Consider the following 24,269-nt stretch of genomic DNA (forward strand, 5'->3'; position numbering starts at 1 on the left):
AGTCATTTACTTGTAAAATTGTGTCTATTATTCATTTTCTGTTTAAACTGTAAGCCTTGTATGTATTTTGTTTTTAAATATATCCCAAATGCTTGGAACAGTTCCTGGCCACAGTAAGCTCTCAAAATATTTATTAAAAGAATGAATAAAATTGATTTTAAAAAGATCAACAACCCAGAAAAAAGGTCAAAGAATATTTTAGATATTCTTATATAATATCTAATATTATACATAATAGAAAATTTTTAAGGAAATGTAAAAAATGGCTTGTAAATACATGAAAAGATGCTTAATCTCATTTATAATAAAATAAATGTAATCTAAGATACTTCAAAATACCTCTTCCCCTTCCCCCTTTTTTAATTGTCACATTATCAGAATCCAAAATGTGACTATACTGTGGTTCAGGCTGTGGGAAAATGACATCTTTTAGATTGTTAGTGAGAGTGGGACTTTTTAAATCCCCTATGTACAGCAATTTGGCAACTATGTATAAGATTTACAAATGTCTGTTGAACCCACAATCCCACTTTGTTTTTTTTCTTTCCCACTCACCTGGCCTGGAGTGAAAAGGAGTGAAGATGGCTCATTGCAAGCTCAACCTCTCAGACTGAAGCGATCCTCCCACTTCAGCCCCAGAGCTAGCTAAGCCTACAGGCTCGTGCCACCACACCTAGCTAGCTTTTTTGTATTTTTAGTAGAGGCAGGGTTTTGCCATGTTCGCTAGCTCAGATTGGTCTTGAACTCATGAGCTCAAGTGATCTGCCTGCCTCAGCCTCTCAAAGTGCCTGGGATTACAGGTGTGAGCCATAGTGTCCAGCCTCACAATCCCACGTTTGAGAAACTTTCCTACAAATATACATATAAAAAATGACAAATTTATAAAGTTATTAGTTTCGTTACGTTTTAATAACAAAAGACTGGAAACAAAGTGCACATTATAGAGGACTGGTAAAAAAAATTACAATACATCTATACAATGAAATTTTTTCTGTCAAAAATTGTTTTTAATAAAGATTGAAGATGGCTTTTAGTTCTAAAACGGAAAGATGTCCAAGAGAGAATATTAAATAATAAAATCAAGATGCCAAGCAGTGTGTATAGCATGTTGCATTTGTTTATAAGAAGAGGAGAAATATAAGAACATATATTAATTTTTGCTTTTATTTGCATAAAGAAAGTTGGGAAACATATGCAAAAACTTAATAAAAATGATTACCCCAGTGGGAGGTAGGAAAATGAGATAAATGTTGACAGGGATAGGAGCAAGACTTTCAAGTTGCATCTTTAAAAAAAAATTACGGCCGGGTGCGGTGGCTCACGCCTGTAATCCCATCACTTTGGGAGGCTGAGGCAGGCGGATCACGAGGTCAGTAGATCGAGACCATCCTGGCTAACATGGTGAAACCCCACCTCTACTAAAAATACAAAAAATTAGCCGGGCATGGTGGCAGGCGCCTGTAGTCCCAGCTACTCGGGAGGCTGAGGCAGGAGAATGGTGTGAACCCAGGAGGCGGAGCTTGCAGTGAGCCGAGATCGCGCCACGGTGCCACTGCACTCCAGCCTGGGCGACAGAGCTAGAATCTGTCTCAAAAAAAAAAAAAAAAAATTCAAATGATAATTCAAAAAATTAATCAAAAGAAATTATGTATATGCATTAACAAATTTTAAAATAATTTTTAAAACCACATAATATAAATGTACATAGCATAAATTCTCTAAGAGAAAATAATCCTCAGATTATTTCTTAAAATTAAACTATTAGATTATCATCCTTTCTCATTCTTAAATTTAGTTTAATTTTTATATAATGGATAACGTGGTCTTCTAGGTTACTAGAAAATATAAATATTGTGTCCTTATCATCCCTTGCTTCTCTAACATCTAAACTAATTGTGCCATTTCTCTGTCCTATTTTCATAATTTCAGTTCCACTAAGAAAGTTCCCATCTCAAGAGGATGCTGTTTGATTTCTTGTTATTCGCCATCCGTGTGATCCATGGGGGGAAGAAAAGGTATTAAAGAAGAGAAGCATATTAATGTTATTACTCCTTTCTAACTTTACAGAGTGGCTACTCTTTTAAATTCTTTTGAGACAAACACCTGAAAGAAAATGTTGATATGTGAGATAAGCAATAAGCAGTGTTTGAATACATGCATATGTTAAAGGACACCATTAAAATTAAAAATAACTCTAGAAAGGAAACACAGCATGCAAAATTGCCTTATGTAGCTTGCTAGAAGTAAAATAAATGTTGAAAAACTAGAGTTTGTTTCTTAAAAAGCAAGCAGAGCTAAAGGTACATCTTGCAATCTATAGTTTACTAGTGACAAACCTCGTATATTGATCTCTATGTCTGACTTCTGACTATTGATCAGTTTCCATGGTGCCATGGTGGCGGCAGGAGTGGTGGGTAGTTGTTATTTGTTGGACCCCTAAAATCCTAACAAACTTCAGCTACAAGTTATATATATAATCACACGCCAAGTCTCATGATCATTTAACTCATTTTTATTGAGCACCTACCAAGAGCCAAGTATCTTCCAAGTATACAAGTATGTTATTCTAAGTATGGGGATTTTAATGGTGAGCAAAACGAAACACGTATCCTTGCTCTCAGGTAGCTTACAATTATGAAATGTTAGACACATCAAACTAAAAATAACACTTTGACTATATACCTAAATAGACAGTTAGAGCTATCTTTAAAGATAAAGTTCTTTAAAGGATCTTTAAAGGTAAATTATAAGATATTGTGGGATCATACAATGAGGTGAGTTGGAGAGGAACCTAATATAGATTGAGGGATCATGGAGAAATGACATATAGAGTAAATGTGAAGGATAAGTGGGAGTTCGCTGAAAGAGAAAATAGAATGATGAAGAGCCCCGGGCAGGAAGTAGTTTGGCATGCTCAGGAGAAAATAGAATGAGGAAGAGCCCCGGGCAGGAAGTAGTTTGGCACGCTCAGGACCCTCAAATTGTCTATTATGTTTACTTACCTATAGTTTACGTAAAATATTTAAATTCTAAATCAACGTTCTGCATACTTTCTATAAAGAGCCAGAAAGTAAATACTTTAGACATTGTGAACCATACAGTGTCTGTTGTAACTTCTCAACTTTGTCATTGCAGCAAGAAAGCAGCCATAAGCAATATGTAAATGAATAGGTGTGGCTGCATTCTCACAAAACGTTATTTACAAAAACAGGTGGTAGGGAGGTGGCCCATAGGTTACAGTTTGCCAATCCCTGTTCTATCAGGCCCTTCTAAAACTCAGTTATAAACTTCAGTTGCATAAAGATATTTATTTTGATCAATACATATTTATTGGAAATCTATTGTCTTAATTCATTTGTGTTGCTATAAAAGAATACAGGGTAATTTATAAAGAAAAGAGGTTTGTTTGGCTTATGGTTCTGCAGGCTGTGCAAGAAGCATGGCACTAGCACCTGCTTCTGATGAGAGCCTCAGGCTGCTTCTACTCATGGCAGAAGGTGAAGGGGAGCTGGTGTGTGCAGAAATCGTGTGCCGAGAGAGCAAGCAAGAGAGAGAGGAGGGAGGTAGTAGGCTCTTTTAAACAACCAGCTCTCACAGGAACTAATAAAGCAAGAACTCATCCATTACTACAAGGACAACATAAAGCCATTCATAAGGGTGCTACCCCTATGACCCAAACACTTCCCATTAGGCCTCACCTCCAACATTGGGGATCAAATTTCAACATGACATTGGAGGGGTCAAAGAAACCAAACTATAGTATCTATTGAGTGCTGGGAATCATAATAGAGATGCATCATCCCTTCTATTAAGTTAACATAACAAAATTTATAGATATTAAACAAATACTAATACAATAACTAAAGAATACATGTAAGATTGAACTGTAGGTATATGTAACTAATGAGAAATTTAGGTCCTGTTAGAGCATATAATAGGGAACTAATCCAGGCTGGAAGACCAAGAAAATCCTCCACAGAGAAGTGATATTTCTTTTTTTTTTATATATTATACTTTAAGTTCTAGGGTACATGTGTACAACATGCAGGTTTGTTACATATATATACATGTGCCATGTTGGTTTGCTGCACCCATTAACTCATCATTTACACTAGGTATTTCTCCTAATGCTATCCCTTCCCCAACCCCCACCCCACGACAGGCCCCAGTGTGTAATGTTCTCCACCCCATATCCAAGTGTTCTCATTGTTCAATTCCCACCTATGAGTGAGAACATGCAGTGTTTGGTTTTCTGTCCTTGCAATAGTTTGCTCAGAATGATGGTTTCCAGCTTCATCCAAGTCCCTACAAAGGACGTGAACTCATCATTTTTATGGCTGTATAGTATTCCATGGTGTATATGTGCCAAATTTTCTTTATCCAGTCTATCATTGATGGACATTTGGGTTGGTTCCAATTCTGCTATTGTGAATAGTGCCACAATAAACATATGTGTGTATGTGTCTTTATAGTAGCATGATTTATAATCCTTTGGGTATATACCCAGTAATGGGATGGCTGGGTCAAATGGTATTTCTAGTTCCAGATCCTTGAGGAATTGCCACACTGTCTTCCACAATGGTTGAACTAGTTTACAGTCCCACCAACAGTGTAAAAGTGTTTCTATTTCTCCACATCCTCTCCAGCACCTGTTGTTTCCTGACTTTTTAATGATTGCCATTCTAACTGGTGTGAGATGGTATCTCATTGTGGTTTTGATTTGCATTTCTCTGATGACCAGTGATGATGAACATTTTTTCATGTGTCTTTTGGCTGCATAAATGTCTTCTTTTGAAAAGTGTCTGTTTATATCCTTTGCCCATTTTTTGATGGGGTTGTTTGATTTTTTTCTTGTAAATTTGTTAAGTTCTTTGTAGATTCTGGATATTAGCCCTTTGTCAGATGAGTAGATTGCAAAAATTTTCTCCCATTCTGTTGTTTGCCTGTTCACTCTGATGGTAGTTTCTTTTGCTGTGAGAAGAGCTCTTTAGTTTAATTAGATCCCATTTGTCAATTTTGGCTTTTGTTGCCATTGCTTTTGGTGTTTTAGTCATGGAGTCTTTGCCCATGCCTATGTCCTGAATGGTATTGCCTAGTTATTCTTCTAGGGTTTTTACGGGTTTTGGTCTAACATTTAAGTCTTTAATCCATCTTGAATTAATTTTTGTATAAGGTGTAAGGAAGGGATCCAGTTTCAGCTTTCTACATATGGCTAGCCAGTTGTCCCAGCATCATTTATTAAATACGGAATCCTTTCCCCATTTCTTGTTTTTGTCAGGTTTGTCAAAGATCAGATGGTTGTAGATGTGTGGTGTTATTCCTGAGGCCTCTGTTCTGTTCCATTGGTCTATCTCTCTGTTTTGGTACCAGTACCATGCTGTTTTGGTTACTGTAGCCTTGTATAGTTTGAAGGCAGGTAGTGTGATGCCTCCAGCTTTGTTCTTTTTGCTTAGGATTGTTTTGGCAATATGGGCTCTTTTTTGGTTCCATATGAACTTTAAAGTGGTTTTTCCCAATTCTGTGAAGAAAGTCATTGGTAGTTTGGTGGGGTTGGCATTGAATCTATAAATTATCTTGGGCAGTATGGCCATTTTCACAATATTGATTATTCCTACCCATGAGCATGGAATGTTCTTCCATTTGGTTGTGTCCTCTTTTATTTCGTTGAGCAGTGGTTTGTAGTTCTCCTTGAAGAGATCCTTCCCATCTCTTGTAAGTTGGATTCCTAGGTATTTTATTCTCTTTGTAGCAATTGTGAATGGGAGTTTACTCATGATTTGGCTTTCTGTTTGTCTGTTATTGGTGTATAAGAATGCTTGTGATTTTTGCACATTGATTTTGTATCCCAAGACTTTGCTGAAGTTGCTTAGCAGCTTAAGGAGATTTTGGGCTGAGACAATGGGTTTTCTAAATATACAATCATGTCATCTGCAAACAGGGACAATTTGACTTCCTCTTTTCCTAATTGAATACCCTTTATTTCTTTCTCTTGCCTGATTGCCCTGGCCAGAACTTCCAACACTATGTTGAATAGAAGAGGTGAGAGAGGGCATCCCTGTCTTGTGCCAGTTTTCAAAGGGAATGCTTCCAGTTTTTACCCATTCAGTATGATACTGGCTGTGGGTTTGTCATAAGTAGCTCTTATTATTCTGAGATACGTTCCATCAATACCTAGTTTATTGAGAGTTTTTAGCATGAAGGGCTGTTGAATTTTGTCAAAGGCCTTTTCTGCATCTATTGAGATAATCATGTGGTTTTTGTCATTGGTTCTGTTTATGTGATGGATAATGTTTATTGATTTGCGTATGTTGAACCAGCCTTGCATCCCAGGGATGAAGCACGCTTGATCATAGTGGATAAGCTTTTTGATGTGCTGCTGGATTTGGTTTGCCAGTATTCTATTGAGGATTTTCTCACTGATGTTCATCAGGGATACTGGTCTAAAATTCTCTTTTTTTTGTTGTGTCTCTGCCAGGCTTTGGTATCAGGATGATGCTGGCCCCATAAAATGAGTTAGGGAGGAGTCCCTCTTTTTCTATTGATTGGAATAGTTTCAGAAGGAATGGTACCAGCTCCTCTTTGTACCTCTGGTAGAATTTGACTGTGGATCCATCTGGTCCTGGGCTTTTTTTTTTGATTGGTAAGCTATTAATTACTACCTCCATTTCAGAACTTGTTATTGGTCTATTCAGGGATTTGATTTCTTCCTGGTGTAGCCTTGGGAGGGTGTATGTGTCCAGGAATTTATCCATTTCTTCTAGATTTTCTAGTTTATTTGCATAGAGGTGTTTATAGTATTCTCTGATGGTAGTTTGTATTTCTGTGGGATCAGTGGTGATATCCCCTTTATCAATTTTTATTGTGTCTATTTGATTCTTCTCTTTTTTCTTCTTTATTAATCTTGCTAGCAGTCTATCAATTTTGCTGATCTTTTCAAAAAACCAACTGCTGGATTCACTGATTTTTTGAAGAGTTTCTTGTATCTTTATCTCCTTCAGTTCTGCTCTGATCTTAGTTATTTCTTGCCTTCTGCTAGCATTTGAATTTGTTTGCTCTTGCTTCTCTAGTTCTTTTAATTGTGATGTTAGGATGTCGATTTTAGATCTTCCCTGCTTTCTCTTGTGGGCATTTAGTGCTATGAATTTCCCTCTACACACTGCTTTAAATGTGTCCCAGAGATTCTGGTACATTTTGTCTTTGTTCTCATTGGTTTCAAAGAACATCTTTATTTCTGCCTTCATTTCATTATTTACCCAGTAGTCATTCAGGAGCAGGTTGTTTAGTTTCCATGTAGTTGTGTGCTTTTGAGTGAGTTTCTTAATCCTGAGTTCAAATTTGATTGCACTGTGGTCTGAGAGACAGTTTGTTGTAATTTCTGTTCTTTTACATTTGCTGAGGAGTGCTTTACTTCCAACTATGTGGTCAATTTTGGAATAAGTGTGATGTGGTGCTGAGAATAATGTATATTCTGTTGATTTGGGGTGGAGAGTTCTGTAGATGTCTATTAGGTCTGCTTGGTGCAGAGCTGAGTTCAAGTCCTGGATATCCTTGTTAACCTTCTGTCTCATTGATCTAATATTGACAGTGGGGTGTTAAAGTCTCCCATTATTATTGTGTGGGAGTTTAAGTCTCTTTGTAGGTCTCTAAGGACTGGCTTTGTGAATCTGGGTTCTTATGTATTGGGTGCATATATATTTAGGATAGTTAGCTCTTCTTGTTGAATTGATCCCTTTACCGTTATGTAATGCCCTTCTTTGCATCTTTTGATCTTTGTTGGTTTAAAGTCTGTTTTATCAGAGACTAGGATTGCAACCCCTGCTTTTTTTTGCTTTCCATTTGCTTGCTCCTTTATTTTGAGCCTATATGTGTCTCTGCATGTGGGATGGGTCTCCTGAATACAGCACACTGATGGGTCTTGACTCTTTTTCCAATTTAGCAGTCTGTGTATTTAATTGGGGCATTTAGCCCATTTACATTTAAGGTTAATATTGTTATGTGTGAATTAGATCCTGTCATTATGATGTTAGCTGGTTATTTTGCCTGTTAGTTGATGCAGTTTCTTCCTAGCATCAATGGTCTTTACAATCTGTCATGTCTTTGCAGTGGTCAGTACCGGTAGTTCCTTTCCATGTTTAGTGCTTCCTTCAGGAGCTCTTGTAAGGCAGGCCTGCTGGTGACAAAATCTCTTAGCATTTGCTTGTCTGTAAAGGATTTTATTTCTCCTTCACTTACGAAGCTTAGTTTGGCTGGATATGAAATTCTGGGTTGAAAATTCTTTTCTTTAAGAATGTTGAATATTGGCCCCCACTCTCTTCTGGCTTGTAGAGTTTCTGCCGAGAGATCCGCTGTTAGTCTGATGGGCTTCCCTTTGTGGGTAACCCAATCTTTCTCTCTGGCTGCCCTTAACATTTTTTCCTTCATTTCAACCTTGGTGAATCTGACAATTATGTGTGTTGGGATTGCTCTTCTCGAGGAATATCTTTGTGGTGTTCTCTGTATTTCCTGAATTTGAATGTTGGCCTGCCTTGCTAGGTTGGGGAAGTTCTCCTGGATAATATCCTGAAGAGTGTTTTCCAGCTTGGTTCCATTCTCCCCATCACTTTCAGGTACACCAATCAAATGTAGATTTGGTCTTTTGACATAGTCCCATATTTCTTAGAGGCTTTGTTCATTTCTTTTTATTCTGTTTTCTCTAAACTTCTCTTCTTGCTTCATTTCATTAATTTGATCTTCAATCACTGATACACTTTCTTCCACTTGATCAAATCAGCTACTGAAGCTTGTACATGCATCACGTAGTTCTCTTGCCATGGTTTTCAGCTTCATCAGGTCATTTAAGGTCTTCCCTGCACTGTTTATTTTAGTTAGCCATTCATCTAATCTGTTTTCAAGGTTTTTAGCTTCCTTGCAATGGGTTCGAACATCCTCCTTTAGCTCAGAGAAGTTTGTTATTACTGACTTTCTGAAGGCTACTTCTGTCACCTTGTCAAAGTCATTCTCTGTCCAGCTTTGTTCCATTGCTGGTGAAGAGCTGAAATACTTTGGAGGAGAAGGGGCGCACTGGTTTTTAGAGTTTTTAGCTTTTCTGCTCTAGTTTCTCCTGATCTTTGTGGTTTTATCTACCTTTGGTCTGTGATGGTGGTGACCTACAGATGGGGTTTTGGTGTGGATGTCCTTTTTGTTGATGTTGATGTTATTCCTTTCTGTTTGTTAGTTTTCCTTCGAACACTCAGGTCTCTCAGCTGCAGGTCTGTTGCAGTTTGCTGGCAGTCCACTCCAGACCCTGTTTGCCTGGGTATCACCAGCAGAGGCTGCAGAACAGCAAATATTGCTGCCTGATCCTTCCTCTGGAAGCTTCGTCTCAGAGGGGGACCCGGCTGTATGAGTTGTCAGTTGGCCCCTACTGGGAGGTATCTCCAAGTTAGGCTACACAGGGGTCAGGGACCCCCTTGAGGAGGCAGTCTGTCCATTCTCAGAGCTCAAAAACCATGCTGGGAGAACCACTGCTCTCTCCTGAGCTATCAGACAGGGACGTTTAAGTCTGCAGAACTTTCTGCTGCCTTTTGTTCAGCTATGCCCTGCCCCCAGAGGTGGAGTCTACAGAGGCAGGCGGGCTTCACTGGGCTGTGGTGGGCTCCGCCCAGTTCGAACTTCCTGGCAGCTTTGTTTACCTACTCAAGCCTCAGCAATGGCAGATGCCCCTCCCCCAGCCAGGCTTGCTGCCTTGCAGTTCGATATCAGACTGCTGTGCTAGCAGTGAGCAAAGCTCTGTGGGCATGGGACCTGCTGAGCCAGGTGTGGGATATAATCTCCTGGTGTGCCGTTTGCTAAAACCGTTGGAACAGCACAGTATTTAGGTGGCAGTGTCCCAATTTTCCCGGTACAGTCAGTCATGGCTTCCCTTGGCTAGGAAAGGGAAATCCCCCGACTCCTTGCACTTCCTGGGTGAGGCGATGCCCACCCCTGCTTTGACTTGCCCTCCGTGGGCTGCACTCTTTGTCCGACCAGTCCCAGTGAGATGAACCAGGTACCTCAGTTGGAAATGCAGAAATCACCCGTCTTCTGCGTCAATCAGCTGGGAGGTGCAGACCAGAGCTGTTCCTATTTGGCCTCTTGGAACGGACCTAAAGAACACTCGGAAAATATTTCAAGGTAAACCCAGAAGGTTGTGTAGGTGTTGGCCAGGTAAAGAGTAGGGAGAGAGAATATCTCAGAGAGCAGACACAGCACAATGAAGGCCCAAATAGGAAAGCTGATTGGCATATTTAAGGAGCAGAAAGGAGGCCAATGGACAGAAATACAGGGAGTGAAGAAAAAAATTATGTTAGATGAGCCTAGGAGGTATGTAGGGTCCAAAATATGTGGGGCCTTATAGTTCAATGGAAGAATTTTGAAAACATTTTACACTTCATATGATATTTAATTAGACATTCATGTTACTGGAAGCTCCACTTTGATAATCTAAATTTGAGGCCCTTGATGGAGTTTTTCTGAGCTAGACATATCGCCCTGGTTTCCAGGTATGAAATCTGAGCTGAAGGGAGAGATTTCAGGATCATAAGCTGTAGGAGTAGATGAGCTTATGTGTGGAGTAGAAAGGTTAAGGCTAAGACTATGGGTACAGAAGGGTGAGTCAGCAAAGGAGATGGTGGTACATTCAGAGAAAAAGGAGGTGAATCAGAGAGACAAGAGAAAGTAATGGTTAAGAGATGTCAAATATCTGATAAAGATCCATGTGGTTTGCAATTAGAAGGTCTTACTGATAGCAGGTTTATAACTTGATTCAGATAGAACCTAGATCACAGTGGTTTCATGACTACACCTATGGTGAAGAACCAGAGACAATGAATAGAAACATATTTTTAAAGAAGCCTTGCTACAAGACTTGCTCTTCTGGCCAAGATGAAGAAACAGGAACTGGATTTACCCTCCCTGCTGAAACAACTAAAACACTAGACAAAAATAGATGAAACAACACTTAAAACATTGGACATCAGTAAAGGACAGTAGTATCTTAGAGATAGAAAACAAATGACAAGAGCCATACAATGGTCCCAGATCACTGCCTGATATGGTTTGGCTGTGTCCTCACCCAAATCCCATCTTGAATTGTAGTTTCCTTAATCCCCACGTGTTGTGGGAGGGACCTGGTGTGAGATAATTGAATCATGGGGGCAGTTACCTACATGCTGCTGTTCTCATGATAGTGAGTGAATTCTCACAAGATCTGATGGTTTTATAAGAGGTTTTTTCCCCTTTGCTCGCCACTTCTCTCTCCAGCTGCAATATGAAGAAGGACGTGTTTGCTTCCCCTTCCACCATAATTGCAAGTTTCCTGAGGGCTCTCCAGCCATACAGAACTGTGAGTCAATTAAACCTCTTTCCTTTATAAATTACCCAGTCTTGGATATTTCTTCATAGCAGCATGAGAATACACTGCCTGAAGGAGTCATCCAGGCTACAGTGCAGAAGGAAGGAATTGAATCATCCTGGCCAAGGAGCTGGGGCTGGAAGTGTAGGGAGCCAGGGCAGCTAGTGTCCACAGGAAGAGTATCACGTAAAAGAAAGAATACTCTGAAACTCTGAAGGGTGTCCCCCTTGAGGATTTAGTTGATTATTGATCAGATTATACACAAGAACAAACCACCTGAGACCAGGAAAAGAACCACACAAAAAGATAAGGGTAAACTGTGTCTGATGCTGACCAAGGGCTGGGAATAGTGTCTATCCGAACAGCCAGAGGGGAGAGCTGTGCAATTTGAGGTGTGCATGTTGGGGGGAAGTCAGTTACCAGTTAAAGTAAAAAGAAGGAATTTTGCCTCAAAGTGTGGAAAGAGTAAACCTAGTCTAAAACCAGCTCCGGTCCCACCTAACAAAACTCACATCCAAGACCTGAATGGATAAAACTGTCTTTAAATTTTTAATTGTCTCAGAACAAGCTCAAGAACAGTCATAGAAATATAAAAAAACAAATAACAAGGTAAAATCCACAATATCTGACATCCTATCAAAAATTATCAGGCATACAAAGAAGAAGAAAAATATAAGCCATAATGTGGAGAAAAATCAATCAACCCAAAGTATACAAAAATCACACAGATGTTAGTAGTACAAAAGTTATTATTAATGTATATTCAAGAAGCTAGAGATAAGAGTGGACACGTTTAGATACGGAAGATATAAAAAAGATTCATTGCTTTATATTGTCCTGTAACTTAAAAAAAAAGATTCAAGTTGAAACTCTAGAGATGAAAGCTACCAGGTATAAGGTGCAAAATACACTGGATAGGATTGGCAGTAATCAGATATTACAGAAGAAAACATTAGTGAACTCACAGACATAGCAATAGAGACTATCCAAAATAAAATATAAAGGAAAAAATGAGCAAAACAGAAGCAAAAACAGATCACCAACAAACTGTGGGCCAATATACACTCACCATCTGACTCAGCCATTGTGGTTTTAAGTATTTTCCAAGAGAATTAAAGGCTTATGTCCATACAAAGACTTGTATATGAATGTCAAGGCAGCTTTATTCGTAAAAGTTTCAAGTGAAAATAACCAAAAATTCATGAGCAGTAGAATTGATTAAAAATTTTGAAGTATATCATATAATGAATACTGCCCAGCGATAAAAAAGAATAAACTATTGCTACATTTAACAATGTGAGTGGATTCAAAAATAATGATGCTAAGTGAAAGAAGTCACACAAAGAGTACCTACTGTGGAACTATATTTATGTGCAATTCTAGAAAATGCAAACAAATCTCTAGTGATAGCAGATCAATGGAGGAGGGGGTGAGGAAGAGGCAAAAGGAAGGAATTACAAAGGTACATGTGGAAATTTGGGGAAGTGATGTATAATCTTCATTTTCTTGGTTTCAGTGATGGCTTCCTGAGCATATAACACATATGCATATGTGTAAGAATATATCCAATTGAATATTTTACACATTTGTAGCTTTGTATATATTCAGCAGTATCTATTCATTGCTTCTGCTTCTTTACCTTAGGTTTAGTCATGAAACCACTGGGTTTCATGTGGTCCAGGTTCTATCTGAATCAAGCTATGAACCTGCTATCAGTAAGACCTCCTAATTGCAAACCACATGGACCTTTACCAGTTATTTGACTTCTCTCCATCATTACCTTCTCTAGTCTCCACTGATTCACCTCCTTTTGAATCTCAACAAGCTCAGTAGTATCTCAATGTTATCTTAACAAAGCTGTTAGAAATAAACAACTTGACTTTGAAACAAAGGAGAGAAATGTCTCAGCAGCTAGGAGAAGATGCAGGGTTGAGTTGCCAACTGTTGGTTTTGTTTGTATTTTGGCCAGGGGATGTGGCTTGGACTGGAGAGAAAGGAGATAAGGATGTAAACACATGTAGGGCATATCACCCCCTATTTTTTATTCTCTGAATCCTTAACCCTCAGAATAAGTTCTTATTCTTGAGAATCAATGACATTATCTTAAGCTAAATTAATCAAGCCTCCTTCTCTCAATAGTGGTGTGGGCCTTCCTAGAAGTAATTTTTCCCAAATTCAGTGATACATTTTAAGTTCAGATTTTAATTGATATGAATCTGTGATACACTCTAAAATAAGATTATTTTATTGAAAAGTGGACTGTAACTTTCCCTTTATCTAGGAAGAGCTCTAAGTTAGAAGATGTTTTGCACTTTTACCGAAGGCTGTGTCTTGTAAGCACCCCTGAGCAACTCTGAAAGCCCTGATTTTTGTGTCCTCAGCATATGTTTGTGTAATACAGAAAGAGAAGCAGTTGCCAAGTGAAAGGGATGTTGGTCTCCAAAATTATAGTTTGATCCCACAAACACATACATGCAAAGGATTGTTTGCTTCACAGTTTTTGATATTTAATTCAATGCTGTTGGAACAGCACAAAAACTAAGTGTCAGTTTAACAGAATCACTCGTCCTTTTAGCATTAAAATAACATGGAACTTAAAGCTTTAATTTCCCAATATGCCTTTTTATTTAGAAAGATTCAGACTTTTATTTCATTTAGAAATAAAATGCCATTTTATTTAGAAAGATACAGGAGCATTCATTCACGGAACTTTCAGATCTCAGTCCACTGCATAAAATCTTGATCCTGTAATAATAGTTTCTGTATCTTGCATATTCATTCAACAGGTTTAATGCGATGAGCAAATTAATGTTCATCGTTTTTAACATGTTTCATCTTAATCAGAACCCACATTCTCAACGTTAATTGAACGTTCATAGGACTATACAAGGGTCAGTAAATAAGACAGAAACTGTTGCTCATTTAACTACCGTCACTTTGGAGCAAAAAAAAAATATGTATTTTTAAAATTGAGCTTAAAAGAGTCTCTAGAAGCTGGAAGCGTGGCTCTTTTTCAGCAAACTGGGGTAATAGGTTTACCGTGTTCCCCCTCTGGGGAATTTTGAGTCGCCACACTCATGTCTCGACCGAGACTGGCTCACTGCGTCTGAGCGAGTACTTGAGGAAGGCTGATCTAGAAAAACCAGCTGAAAGAAGGGGCAGAAGCCCCTGAAACCACGGGCGAGGGTGGGGTGGGGAGCGCAGCTTTGGGACCCTCTAGCCGGAGACTTCCGGCAGCTGCCTCCGACTTGTTCTAAGTACAGGAAAAATCTGTGCGCCCAGTTGCCTCACTCCAACAGCGCGCAGTTGTGCCCGGCGAGGATGCCGCGCTAGTCCTGGAGATGCCCCACCACAAAGAGGATTCAGGTGCTTCCTACTCCGGCACCCAGTGGGTTGGTAGTCCTGTTGGCAGGAGACAAGAATCGTCTGGGCTGCTCCTATCTCTGGCAGGACTAGACGGGGCGTGAAGGAAAGAAGGAAAGCAGGGATCGGGCACTGCCCGAGGGCAGATACTTGGGCTTTGGTGTTGTCCAGCGCGCTCGGAGTGCGCTGCCTCGCTCACGCGGTCCCAGGCCCCGCTTCTTCAGGCAGTGCCTGGGGCGGGAGGGTTGGGGTGTGGGTGGCTCCCTAAGTCGACACTCATGCGGCTGCGGTTCCAGCCCCCTCCCCCCGCCACTCAGGGGCGGGAAGTGGCGGGTGGGAGTCACCCAAGCGTGACTGCCCGAGGCCCCTCCTGCCGCGGCGAGGAAGCTCCATAAAAGCCCTGTCGCGACCCGCTCTCTGCACCCCATCCGCTGGCTCTCACCCCTCGGAGACGCTCGCCCGACAGCATAGTACTTGCCGCCCAGCCACGCCCGCGCGCCAGCCACCGTGAGTGCTACGACCCGTTTGTCTAGGGGTGGGAGCGAACGGGGCGCCCGCGAACTTGCTAGAGACGCAGCCTCCCGCTCTGTGGAGCCCTGGGGCCCTGGGATGATCGCGCTCCACTCCCCAGCGGACTATGCCGGCTCCGCGCCCCGACGCGGACCAGCCCTCTTGGCGGCTAAATTCCACTTGTTCCTCTGCTCCCCTCTGATTGTCCACGGCCCTTCTCCCGGGCCCTTCCCGCTGGGCGGTTCTTCTGAGTTACCTTTTAGCAGATATGGAGGGAGAACCCGGGACCGCTATCCCAAGGCAGCTGGCGGTCTCCCTGCGGGTCGCCGCCTTGAGGCCCAGAAAGCGGTGCGCGGTAGGAAGGTTTCCCCGGCAGCGCCATCGAGTGAGGAATCCCTGGAGCTCTAGAGCCCCGCGCCCTGCCACCTCCCTGGATTCTTGGTCTCCAAATCTCTTTGGAGCAATTCTGGCCCAGGGAGAAAATCTCTTTCCCCTTCCCCACCGCAGTCGTCACCCCGAGGTGATCTCTGCTGTCAGCGTTGATCCCCTGAAGCTAGGCAGACCAAAAGTAACAGAGAAGAAACTTTTCTTCCCAGACAAGAGTTTGGGCAAGAAGGGAGAAAAGTGACCCAGCAGGAAGAACTTCCAATTCGGTTTTGAATGCTAAACTGGCGGGGCCCCCACCTTGCACTCTCGCCGCGCGCTTCTTGGTCCCTGAGACTTGGAACGAAGTTGCGCGAAGTTTTCAGGTGGAGCAGAGGGGCAGGTCCCGGCCAGACGGTGCCCGGAGCCCGCAAGGTGGTGCTAGCCACTCCTGGGTTCTCTCTGCGGGACTGGGACGAGAGGGGATTGGGGGTCGCGGGTGGTAGCAGGAGGAGGAGCGCGGGGGGCAGAGGAGGGAGGTGCTGCGCGTGGGTGCTCTGAATCCCCAAGCCCGTCCGTTGAGCCTTCTGTGCCTGCAGATGCTAGGTAACAAGCGACTGCGGCTGTCCGGACTGACCCTCGCCCTGTCCCTGCTCGTGTGCCTGGGTGCGCTGGCCGAGGCGTACCCCTCCAAGCCGGACAACCCGGGCGAGGACGCACCAGCGGAGGACATGGCCAGATACTACTCGGCGCTGCGACACTACATCAACCTCATCACCAGGCAGAGGTGGGTGGGACCGCGGGACCGATTCCGGGAGCGCCAGTGCCTGCACACCAGGAGATCCTGGGGATGTTAGGGAAAGGGATTGTTTCTTTTCCTTCGCTCTATCCCAGGGCAGGACAGTAACAGGCACTTAGTCAGCTCTAGGTAAATGTTTGTACAGGGCACACTCTACACAAAATGGGTACCTTCTATTTTGTGCAACTACAGTCACAGAGTCGTGATCCCCAGATTCAGGTTCCCCAGGCTGGTAGGCTGGCAATCTCCTCTCACTCACCTCTTATGGTTTGTTGTGGTTCTTACGGCAGTGGGGCCCTGTCCAGAAATCTCGAAAATACCCAGTGAAAGGGGCAAGAATGCGCCAGAGAAATGCTGTAGGGGGAAACGCTAGCAAGGTGTCTAGGAGAAACAGAACGACCACCAAAGAAAACCAAACCAAGGAGTAAACTGCAGGGTTGCCACAGACATTGTCAGACTTTCCAGCCTGCCCAGGGCTAATTGAATGACAGTATTTAGAAAAAGACAAATAGAGCTATTTTTTTTCTTCTGTACTGTGTTTTTTTTTCAGTCTCACTCCCATATTTGAAAATCCTAGTCCCAATAATTAGAGATTTAGCCTGAAAACAGTTTATCTAAAATGCAGAGGTCTCCCTATTTTATAGCTGGTGAATTCTGAAAAGAAAGTGCCCACTTGGTATTTCATTAAGAAGAAACTTACGTTGGTCCAGTAACTTTAGGATGAATTCAGGGATTACATGGAATCTGAGAAATTGTAAACTTTATTCTGAACATTCAGAAAGTCAAAATGAAATGCCATATTTTCACTCTCAACATTGACAATTAAGGGAAAAATCAAATCCAAACTATTTTACAAATTACATAGGATTTAAATTTTGTTTTCAAAATTGGTTGATCTTAGTTCTAAATCATTTAATATCTTATTTTAATTACTGAGATTAAATGATTTTAGTCATTTGACCGTATCTAAAGGATAAGCCCTTTAGAAGCATTAATGTTAGTTAACATGTTTAAATTATATGTTTAAAGTATTGTGGGGTTTATATATTTATTTATTTAGTCCATATTTTTACTGTTTACAAGTCAGGGAGTAGTTGGAAAGGATCCAAAAGGGGGGAAGATTTATACTTTTAAAATAGTTTGCTTTTTCCTGTTTCATCAAAAAGGTATTTAACATCCTAAAAAACTTTTGAAAAAGCCCCAATTTATATAGAATCTGAAAAACATGAAAATGCCAGAATTAAATAGTAGTTGTTTGTGATCCCTTGAAATCTGATCATTTTAATTAGCAAAAAGCAATAATATTTTATATTCCATACTTCCCAGAAAGTTAATTGATTCAAATTCCTGCTATGTTATGCCGTCATGCAGATCAAAGAGAACTTGTACAAACAAAAAGATATTAACTGTTTTTTTCTAGAAAAACCTTTGTTAGTTATTTAGCTATAGCATAATACACAGTAGAACTCATTTTTCCGAAGATGATTGCCATAAAGCTTTACCATTTTACAAAGCTCTAGCATTTTAAAATGTTTTCCTAGGCATTCTCTCATTCAGTCGTTACCTCAAAGCTTTGAAAGGAGTATAATTATCTTCATTTCACAAATCATGAAGCTAATGACATTTCATGGAAGCTATTTTTATAGGAATTATGGAATTGGAGCCCTCCTTTGAGTTTCTTTGGATGTTGTCACCACCATCAACAGGCAGTGTTATCTCCAACATGTTTGATGAGAAAAAAACATAAAGGAAAGGGACTTGGGTTTCATGGCAAGAGATTCAGCTTAGATGGGAATGAGCTGGTCTCTGAGGCAGAGTTTCCTGTCTCATCTTTGTATAAACTCCTTCTTAGAAACCAGCCGAGGCTCTTAATGTACATCCATCTTCTCCTTCCCACCACAGACACCCACTCCTATGTGTGTTTCTGAAAATTACAGGGTCATTTGTGGATGTGCTTTAATTTAGTATAGATATAATCTGATATCATTATCTTTCTTCCCCCCCCATCCCCCGCCACCAGCATTCCCCCTGCACTCAATTTGTGCTTATATTCCTTTTGCTGTATATATACCCCTGGCTCATTGCTTCTGGAAGCTGCATTACTTATTCTAGAGTGTGGGTCTCCTACGATTTATTTATATAGCCCCCTAAATCAGTGGTTCTCAACTGGGGGTGATTTTATGCTCCCCAGGTGTGATTTGGCAGTGTCTGGAGACATTTTTGGTTTTCACAACTGGAGGTGGGCACTGCTGGTACCTAGGTGTATAGATGCCAAGGAGGCTGCTAAATATCCTACCATGCCCAGGACAGCCCCCATTACACAGAATAGCCAGTCCCAGAGAAACTCAGCCTTAGATTAGTGTTTCTCCTTCCTGGCTGCACATTAAAATCATCAGGGGAGCTTTTAAAATACACTGATGCTGGGATCCACCCCTGACCAATTAAATCAGACCCTCTGGGATGGGGCCTGGGCTTTAGAGTGTGTTTTTAACACTCCCCAGGTGATTCTAATGTGCAGCCAGGTTTGAGAATCTTTACTCTAAGGACTCAATCTTTGAAAGTTACAGCATTGTAGAGGGGAAGGATGATCCAGAATTAATTAAAGAAGGAAGAAGAGTGAACAGTGCTGTACTGGATGCAAGATTATGACTGTGCAAATCCTCCTATTTCAGATTTAGGTTCTTTACTGGTAAATTGGATAAAAAGTTGGCAGTTCTTTTACTCACTGGAGCATGATGAAGATAAATGAGTTACGGTTGCCCTAGACTTTTACGATTAGTAAAACCAATGGATGGACAGAATAAATAAGTATAAGCAGGCGCCTGTAGTCTAATATCGCAACTCCAGAAAATCTTTGAGGAAATCTCACACATGATGGGAGTGGGACAGGGAATTGTTTTGTTTTTGCTTCCCTTGAGTCTCAGCAAAAGAACAGTCATAGAAAATATTTCCAAAAAAATTAGATATAATTTTGCTTGGCAATTAGAATATACCCTCTGTCAGCTTTGTTCAGTTGTTGGACCTATTAACCAATCCATACCAGACTAATTTATTTCTAAACAAAGTGGCGAATGGTGTCCAATGCCTTTTCTGAGAAAGGGAAAAATGGCCTCTTCAAAAGATGCAATTTGGTATAGACTTGTCTGGCCCTTTTGTAGTGTTCTGGAGTGGGGAGCATATACTACCCTCACAGGTAAACGAAACCTTACCTGTATGTATTGTCTCACCCATATCCTGCTACAGGAGAAAAAAAAAAAAAAAAAAAAAAGAACATTTCCATGGATCAGTTAGATTCCTTTAGACTTACAGGGAGGCTAAAATCACAGCATTAGGAAAGACTTTAGCATTTGGCACCTTGAATGAATATGGAAAATATAAGACCCAGGGTCTGTTGGTAGCCAGAAGAATGGATGCATTTCAACAGCAGTAATTTGCATGCGTGTATCACTTTGTCACTTTGAAAGCATTGTGACTCACGTTTCACACTGGATGTTCACAAAGACTCTGATTTAAGCAGGGGTTGTTTTACAAACGAGAAAATTGGGATTCAAAGACACAGGTGGGTCTTGGACGGCAATCTGCTGATTTTTTTTTTCTAGGACTGTCTTTGAAATATCATCTGGTCTCCTTGTTAAGATTTAAACTGCTGTGTATCATCAGAACAATAGCCAATTAACTAATTGTGGAAACATTTACAACCATGCTTCCATGTTTTCAAATTTCCTGTCACCTAGTTATAAAAGTATGTATCTCTATACATATTATTTGTGGTTGTTTAAGAAGGCAGGAATTTGACTAGGAATTTTGGTTCAGTTTAAATAACCTCCTAGATTATTTATTATTTGAGCAAAGTTTAAATATATATATAAATAATTTGAAATAATATTTATGATAATGTTTCGATAATATATGCTTCTTACACCTAGCTTGCTTGTTACAGATGAACAACTGACAATAATGTTTAGTTTTCATATCCCAAATAGGAGACTATCTTCCTTTTTCCTAAAGGTTTTTACGCCTATTCCAAACTTGCTTTAAAAGACTTTTTTTTTTTTTCCAGATATGGAAAACGATCTAGCCCAGAGACACTGATTTCAGACCTCTTGATGAGAGAAAGCACAGAAAATGTTCCCAGAACTCGGTATGACAAGGCTTGTGATGGGGACATTGTTGCAGAGCTCAAGGTGCCCAGGGGAGGGAAGTCAGAGACAGGTGCCTGGTGGGAGGCACCACCAGGCTTCTAGACTAGGGGAGATTTCGGCAGAAATGAGGATGAAGAAGCAGGCAGAGGAGACCTCTCTTTTCATGTACTCACTGTCGAATCTCTAAACTTCTGTGGAATAACATTTTTTAGCCCAGGTTATTTGGTGCTCCTTTGACGATTTTAAAAATAATTGACTTTTAACTTAGAAATTATATAGAATTTCTAACATTGTTGGAGTCAGGGGAGCATAGAGTGAGTCCCTGACTCTAAATTGAAATGACCAACTGTCCATCTCTGGCTGGGAAGATCTGTAGATTTTATGTATGTGGAGTGTCCAGATGTCCTAGGAAATGTCCCACGTGGTTTTTACTCCAACTTTCCCAGTTTTACATGAAGCTGTAGGTAAATTAGGTGCTCTGGATTACTTTTTGACATATTTTAGTTCAACTTGTGTCATATAGTGATTTATTACATTCAACGAATGCACGTTGAATGACAGTATTCTTAGGAGTTTATCTGTAGTCTCAGGACTTTCTTGCAGTTTGGGTCTGTCTTGGAAAGAGGTGCCCACCAATGTCTAAGTGTTAAACATTGAGCTAAGGTTTTCTGGTGCCTCCTGGACAAGGAGTGCTGCTGAAGAGAAGCCTGGTCCTCTTCCATCTTCATAACCTCCTGACTCTTCAGTCCTTGCTTCCTGTCTCTAACCACAGTAAGATCATAGTTCACAGGGTCCACCCACGTCTGTGGCAGCTTGGCTGCCTTAAACCCAGAGTTCTACAATGTCAAGAACCAAGTTCCCCAGAAGAGGTCACTAGAACACTTGCTCAGTGAGTGTGACTGATGTGGCTCTCCATCAAGTTCTCCCTAGAGACTCAGCAGGGTGACCCGCTGGGCCACCCACCTTCCCTTCTAACCTCCCTCAGCTCTCTTGTAAAATGGCCAGCCAGCACGAAGGGTGTTAGTATAGAGTTGTGAGATTTGTTTTCTCTAAAGGGAACAACGATTTGAACTGAGATAAAACTCCAGTGCTCCTGTCCCTGGAGGAACCAGCCCAGGCTTAAATAGCAAATGCAAGGGAAACAGGCAGAAAATTTGTAAGGGTTATCTTTTTTTAATTAAAAAATTATTATTATTATTATTATTATTCATATACAAGGTCTCCTTCTGTCACTCAGGCCAGAGTGCAGTGGTGCAATCATAGATCACTGCAGCCTCGAGCTCCCGGCCTCAAGAGATCCTCCCTCCTCAGCCTGCCCAAGTGCTAGGATTACAGTTGTGAGCCATAATGCCTGGCCAGGGTTGTCTTTAATACTAAGCAGTAAATGTCTTTCCATGTTTCACTGACATGCATATGATGTTTGCCACAGTAAAAAGTTTAGGGTAGACTATATCGACTTACTGTTAGAAAAATAACAACACAGACCTACTTAGAACCTTGGTTTTTGTCTTTGTTTTGTGGCCCAAGGTCACACAGTTAGTGCTTGAAGTAAAATTAATTGCACCCTGATTGACAGACTCCATCATGTACAGTTAGAAGGAGACAAAACTTGACAGTCTTGAAGTTGCCTATGAGTGCTATTTTATTAAAAAGGTCTTATTACAGTCTAATAAGTAGCATCTTACTACATAATAAAGCTGGCAGGAAAAGGAAGCATATTTAGAGTTGAGGAACAATAACTTTCCTGTTACAGCTTCATGTGATTTCTGTAATTTTGATTTTCAAAAGATTGTGGTGTTCTTCGGCTCCTTTGATACATACAGAGCCTTTCAAATGCTCCCTCTGATGTTTGCCCAAGACGCCTGTCAACATCGTGGAATGCTGCTCAGCTGGGGCTGTGCATATTGTGCCTCCGCCTCACGATCTGATATTCCACATGGCTTCTTATTTAGAATGCCAACAGGAAACTTTTCAACAGTTCCCGGTCATCTTTCACTTCAGATCTAAATGTCTCACCCTTGCTCATACCTCAGGAAGTTGGGCAGCTTTCCTTACATGCTTTGCTTCTTATGTTTTACAGGCTTGAAGACCCTGCAATGTGGTGATGGGAACTGAGACTTGCTCTCTGGCCTTTTCCTATTTTCAGCCCATATTTCATCGTGTAAAACGAGAATCCACCCATCCTACCAATGCATGCAGCCATTGTGCTGAATTCTGCAATGTTTTCCTTTGTCATCATTGTATATATGTGCGTTTAAATAAAGTATCATGCATTCAAAAGTGTATCCTCCTCAATGAAAAATCTATTACAATAGTGAGGATTATTTTCGTTAAACTTATTATTAACAATTAGTCATTAGTCTCCCTCAACTAGCAGATTCAGGGTTCGTTTCGCTAATATTAAAACAGCGGCTATGAAAGATATGAAGATATGATTATTCATGATAACCAAGATCAGCTGTGTGGGTGTGTGTGTATGTGTGTAAAACTTATAGATGCATTTGAAGATATTGATCAAAGGAATGCTAATTTGGGAAATTTTTCTGAGCTTTCCTTCCATTAACATGGAACCCTTGCCTAACCAGTGCTGTCAGCAGAAGGACTTCCTGACTAACTAGAGCTTTCTGTGGAATGTCCTTTATCCCTCTGTCTAATATGGCAGCCACTAGCCACATGTGGTTTTTGAGCCCCTGAATGTAGTTAGTGCAAATAAAGAGATGAGTTTTAAATTTTATTTAATTTTAATGAATTTTAACTTAAATGGCCATTAAGTCTCTAGTGGCTACCATATCAGACCGTTGAGGTCTATACATCTATTTTGGTCACTACTGTTAGAATTTGAGTGAGAAATACAATGAGTGGGATGATTATCTTTTCATACAACATGGGGCATGTTAATTAATTTAGCTGAAATTTATTAAACTTCCTCCTTCAAGTACCTACTTGCATGGGCTTACTTTAGAATGAATGTTATTATATTTTTACATGTCATTTCTAAATCAAAGAAAATGAGTCTCATTCCATACTGGTACTTCATACCACACTGTAAAAAATATGTATAAATATGTTTGTATGACATCTTAAAACTTTACCAAAAAAATGCATGAATAGCAATATTCATCATGACCTAGGGAATCTTGTAGAATATACAATATTCTCTGCATATAAAAAATTATAACTTTTTTTCAGGCAATGGAGTCAGTGTTGCTGCAAAATGTAATTTCCTTTAATGAAACTAAGATAAAATTGTTCCACAATTTCCCTAAAATTTCCTTTATTTTTATTTCTTTATTCTTGGAACTAAATACCAATATGTAAAGCATTTTTAAAATCTAAAAAGTTAAGTAAGTCATAATTTATTACACATCAAAGTTATTAACCTAGTATATCTGGGAATTTTCTTTATTAAAATTAGTAATACACAAAGAAAGTTGACTGAAAAATCCATCTTTCAGCACAAATAAGCTGAGTACTCATCACCACGCATATAGTCATATACCACTTCACAACATTTTGGTCAATGATGGCCCACACATATAGCAGTGGTCCCATAAGATTATGATACTGAATGTTTACTGTACCTTTTCTATGTTTAGATACACAAATACTTACCATTATGTCACAATTGCCTATAGTATTCAGTACAGTCACTTGCTGTATAGGTTTGTAACCTAGGAGCAATAGGCCATATCATATAGCCTAGCAGTATAGAAAGCCATAC

General features: G+C 40.4%; 1 protein-coding gene and 1 long non-coding RNA gene across 5 annotated transcripts in view; one reads left to right on the plus strand and one right to left on the minus strand.

Moving 5' to 3' along the window:
- The window catches only part of LOC129398405 (uncharacterized), a 271,713-nt gene that overhangs the window by 98,557 nt on the left and 148,887 nt on the right, over positions 1-24,269 (minus strand). The window lies entirely within an intron of this gene.
- On the plus strand, positions 15,083-22,831 carry NPY (neuropeptide Y). The gene is made up of 4 exons (XM_003807930.4): positions 15,083-15,241; positions 16,207-16,394; positions 20,467-20,547; positions 22,629-22,831. The coding sequence occupies exons 2-4, from the start codon at positions 16,207-16,209 to the stop codon at positions 22,651-22,653; spliced, it is 294 nt and encodes a 97-aa protein (XP_003807978.1). The 5' UTR covers positions 15,083-15,241; the 3' UTR covers positions 22,654-22,831.

This window comes from Pan paniscus, chromosome 6 (assembly GCF_029289425.2).
Source record: "Pan paniscus chromosome 6, NHGRI_mPanPan1-v2.0_pri, whole genome shotgun sequence".
In the NCBI taxonomy this organism is placed as follows: domain Eukaryota; kingdom Metazoa; phylum Chordata; class Mammalia; order Primates; family Hominidae; genus Pan; species Pan paniscus.

What these genes read in the sequence shown, in the direction of transcription:
- NPY (XM_003807930.4), top strand. Translation starts at nt 16,207, where the DNA reads ATGCTAGGTAACAAGCGACTGCGGCTGTCCGGACTGACCCTCGCCCTG. An exon ending in AACCTCATCACCAGGCAGAG is followed by an intron (nt 16,395 to 20,466) that starts GTGGGTGGGACC and finishes TTTTTTTTCCAG; the next exon opens with ATATGGAAAACGATCTAGCC. An exon ending in GAAAATGTTCCCAGAACTCG is followed by an intron (nt 20,548 to 22,628) that starts GTATGACAAGGC and finishes TATGTTTTACAG; the next exon opens with GCTTGAAGACCCTGCAATGT.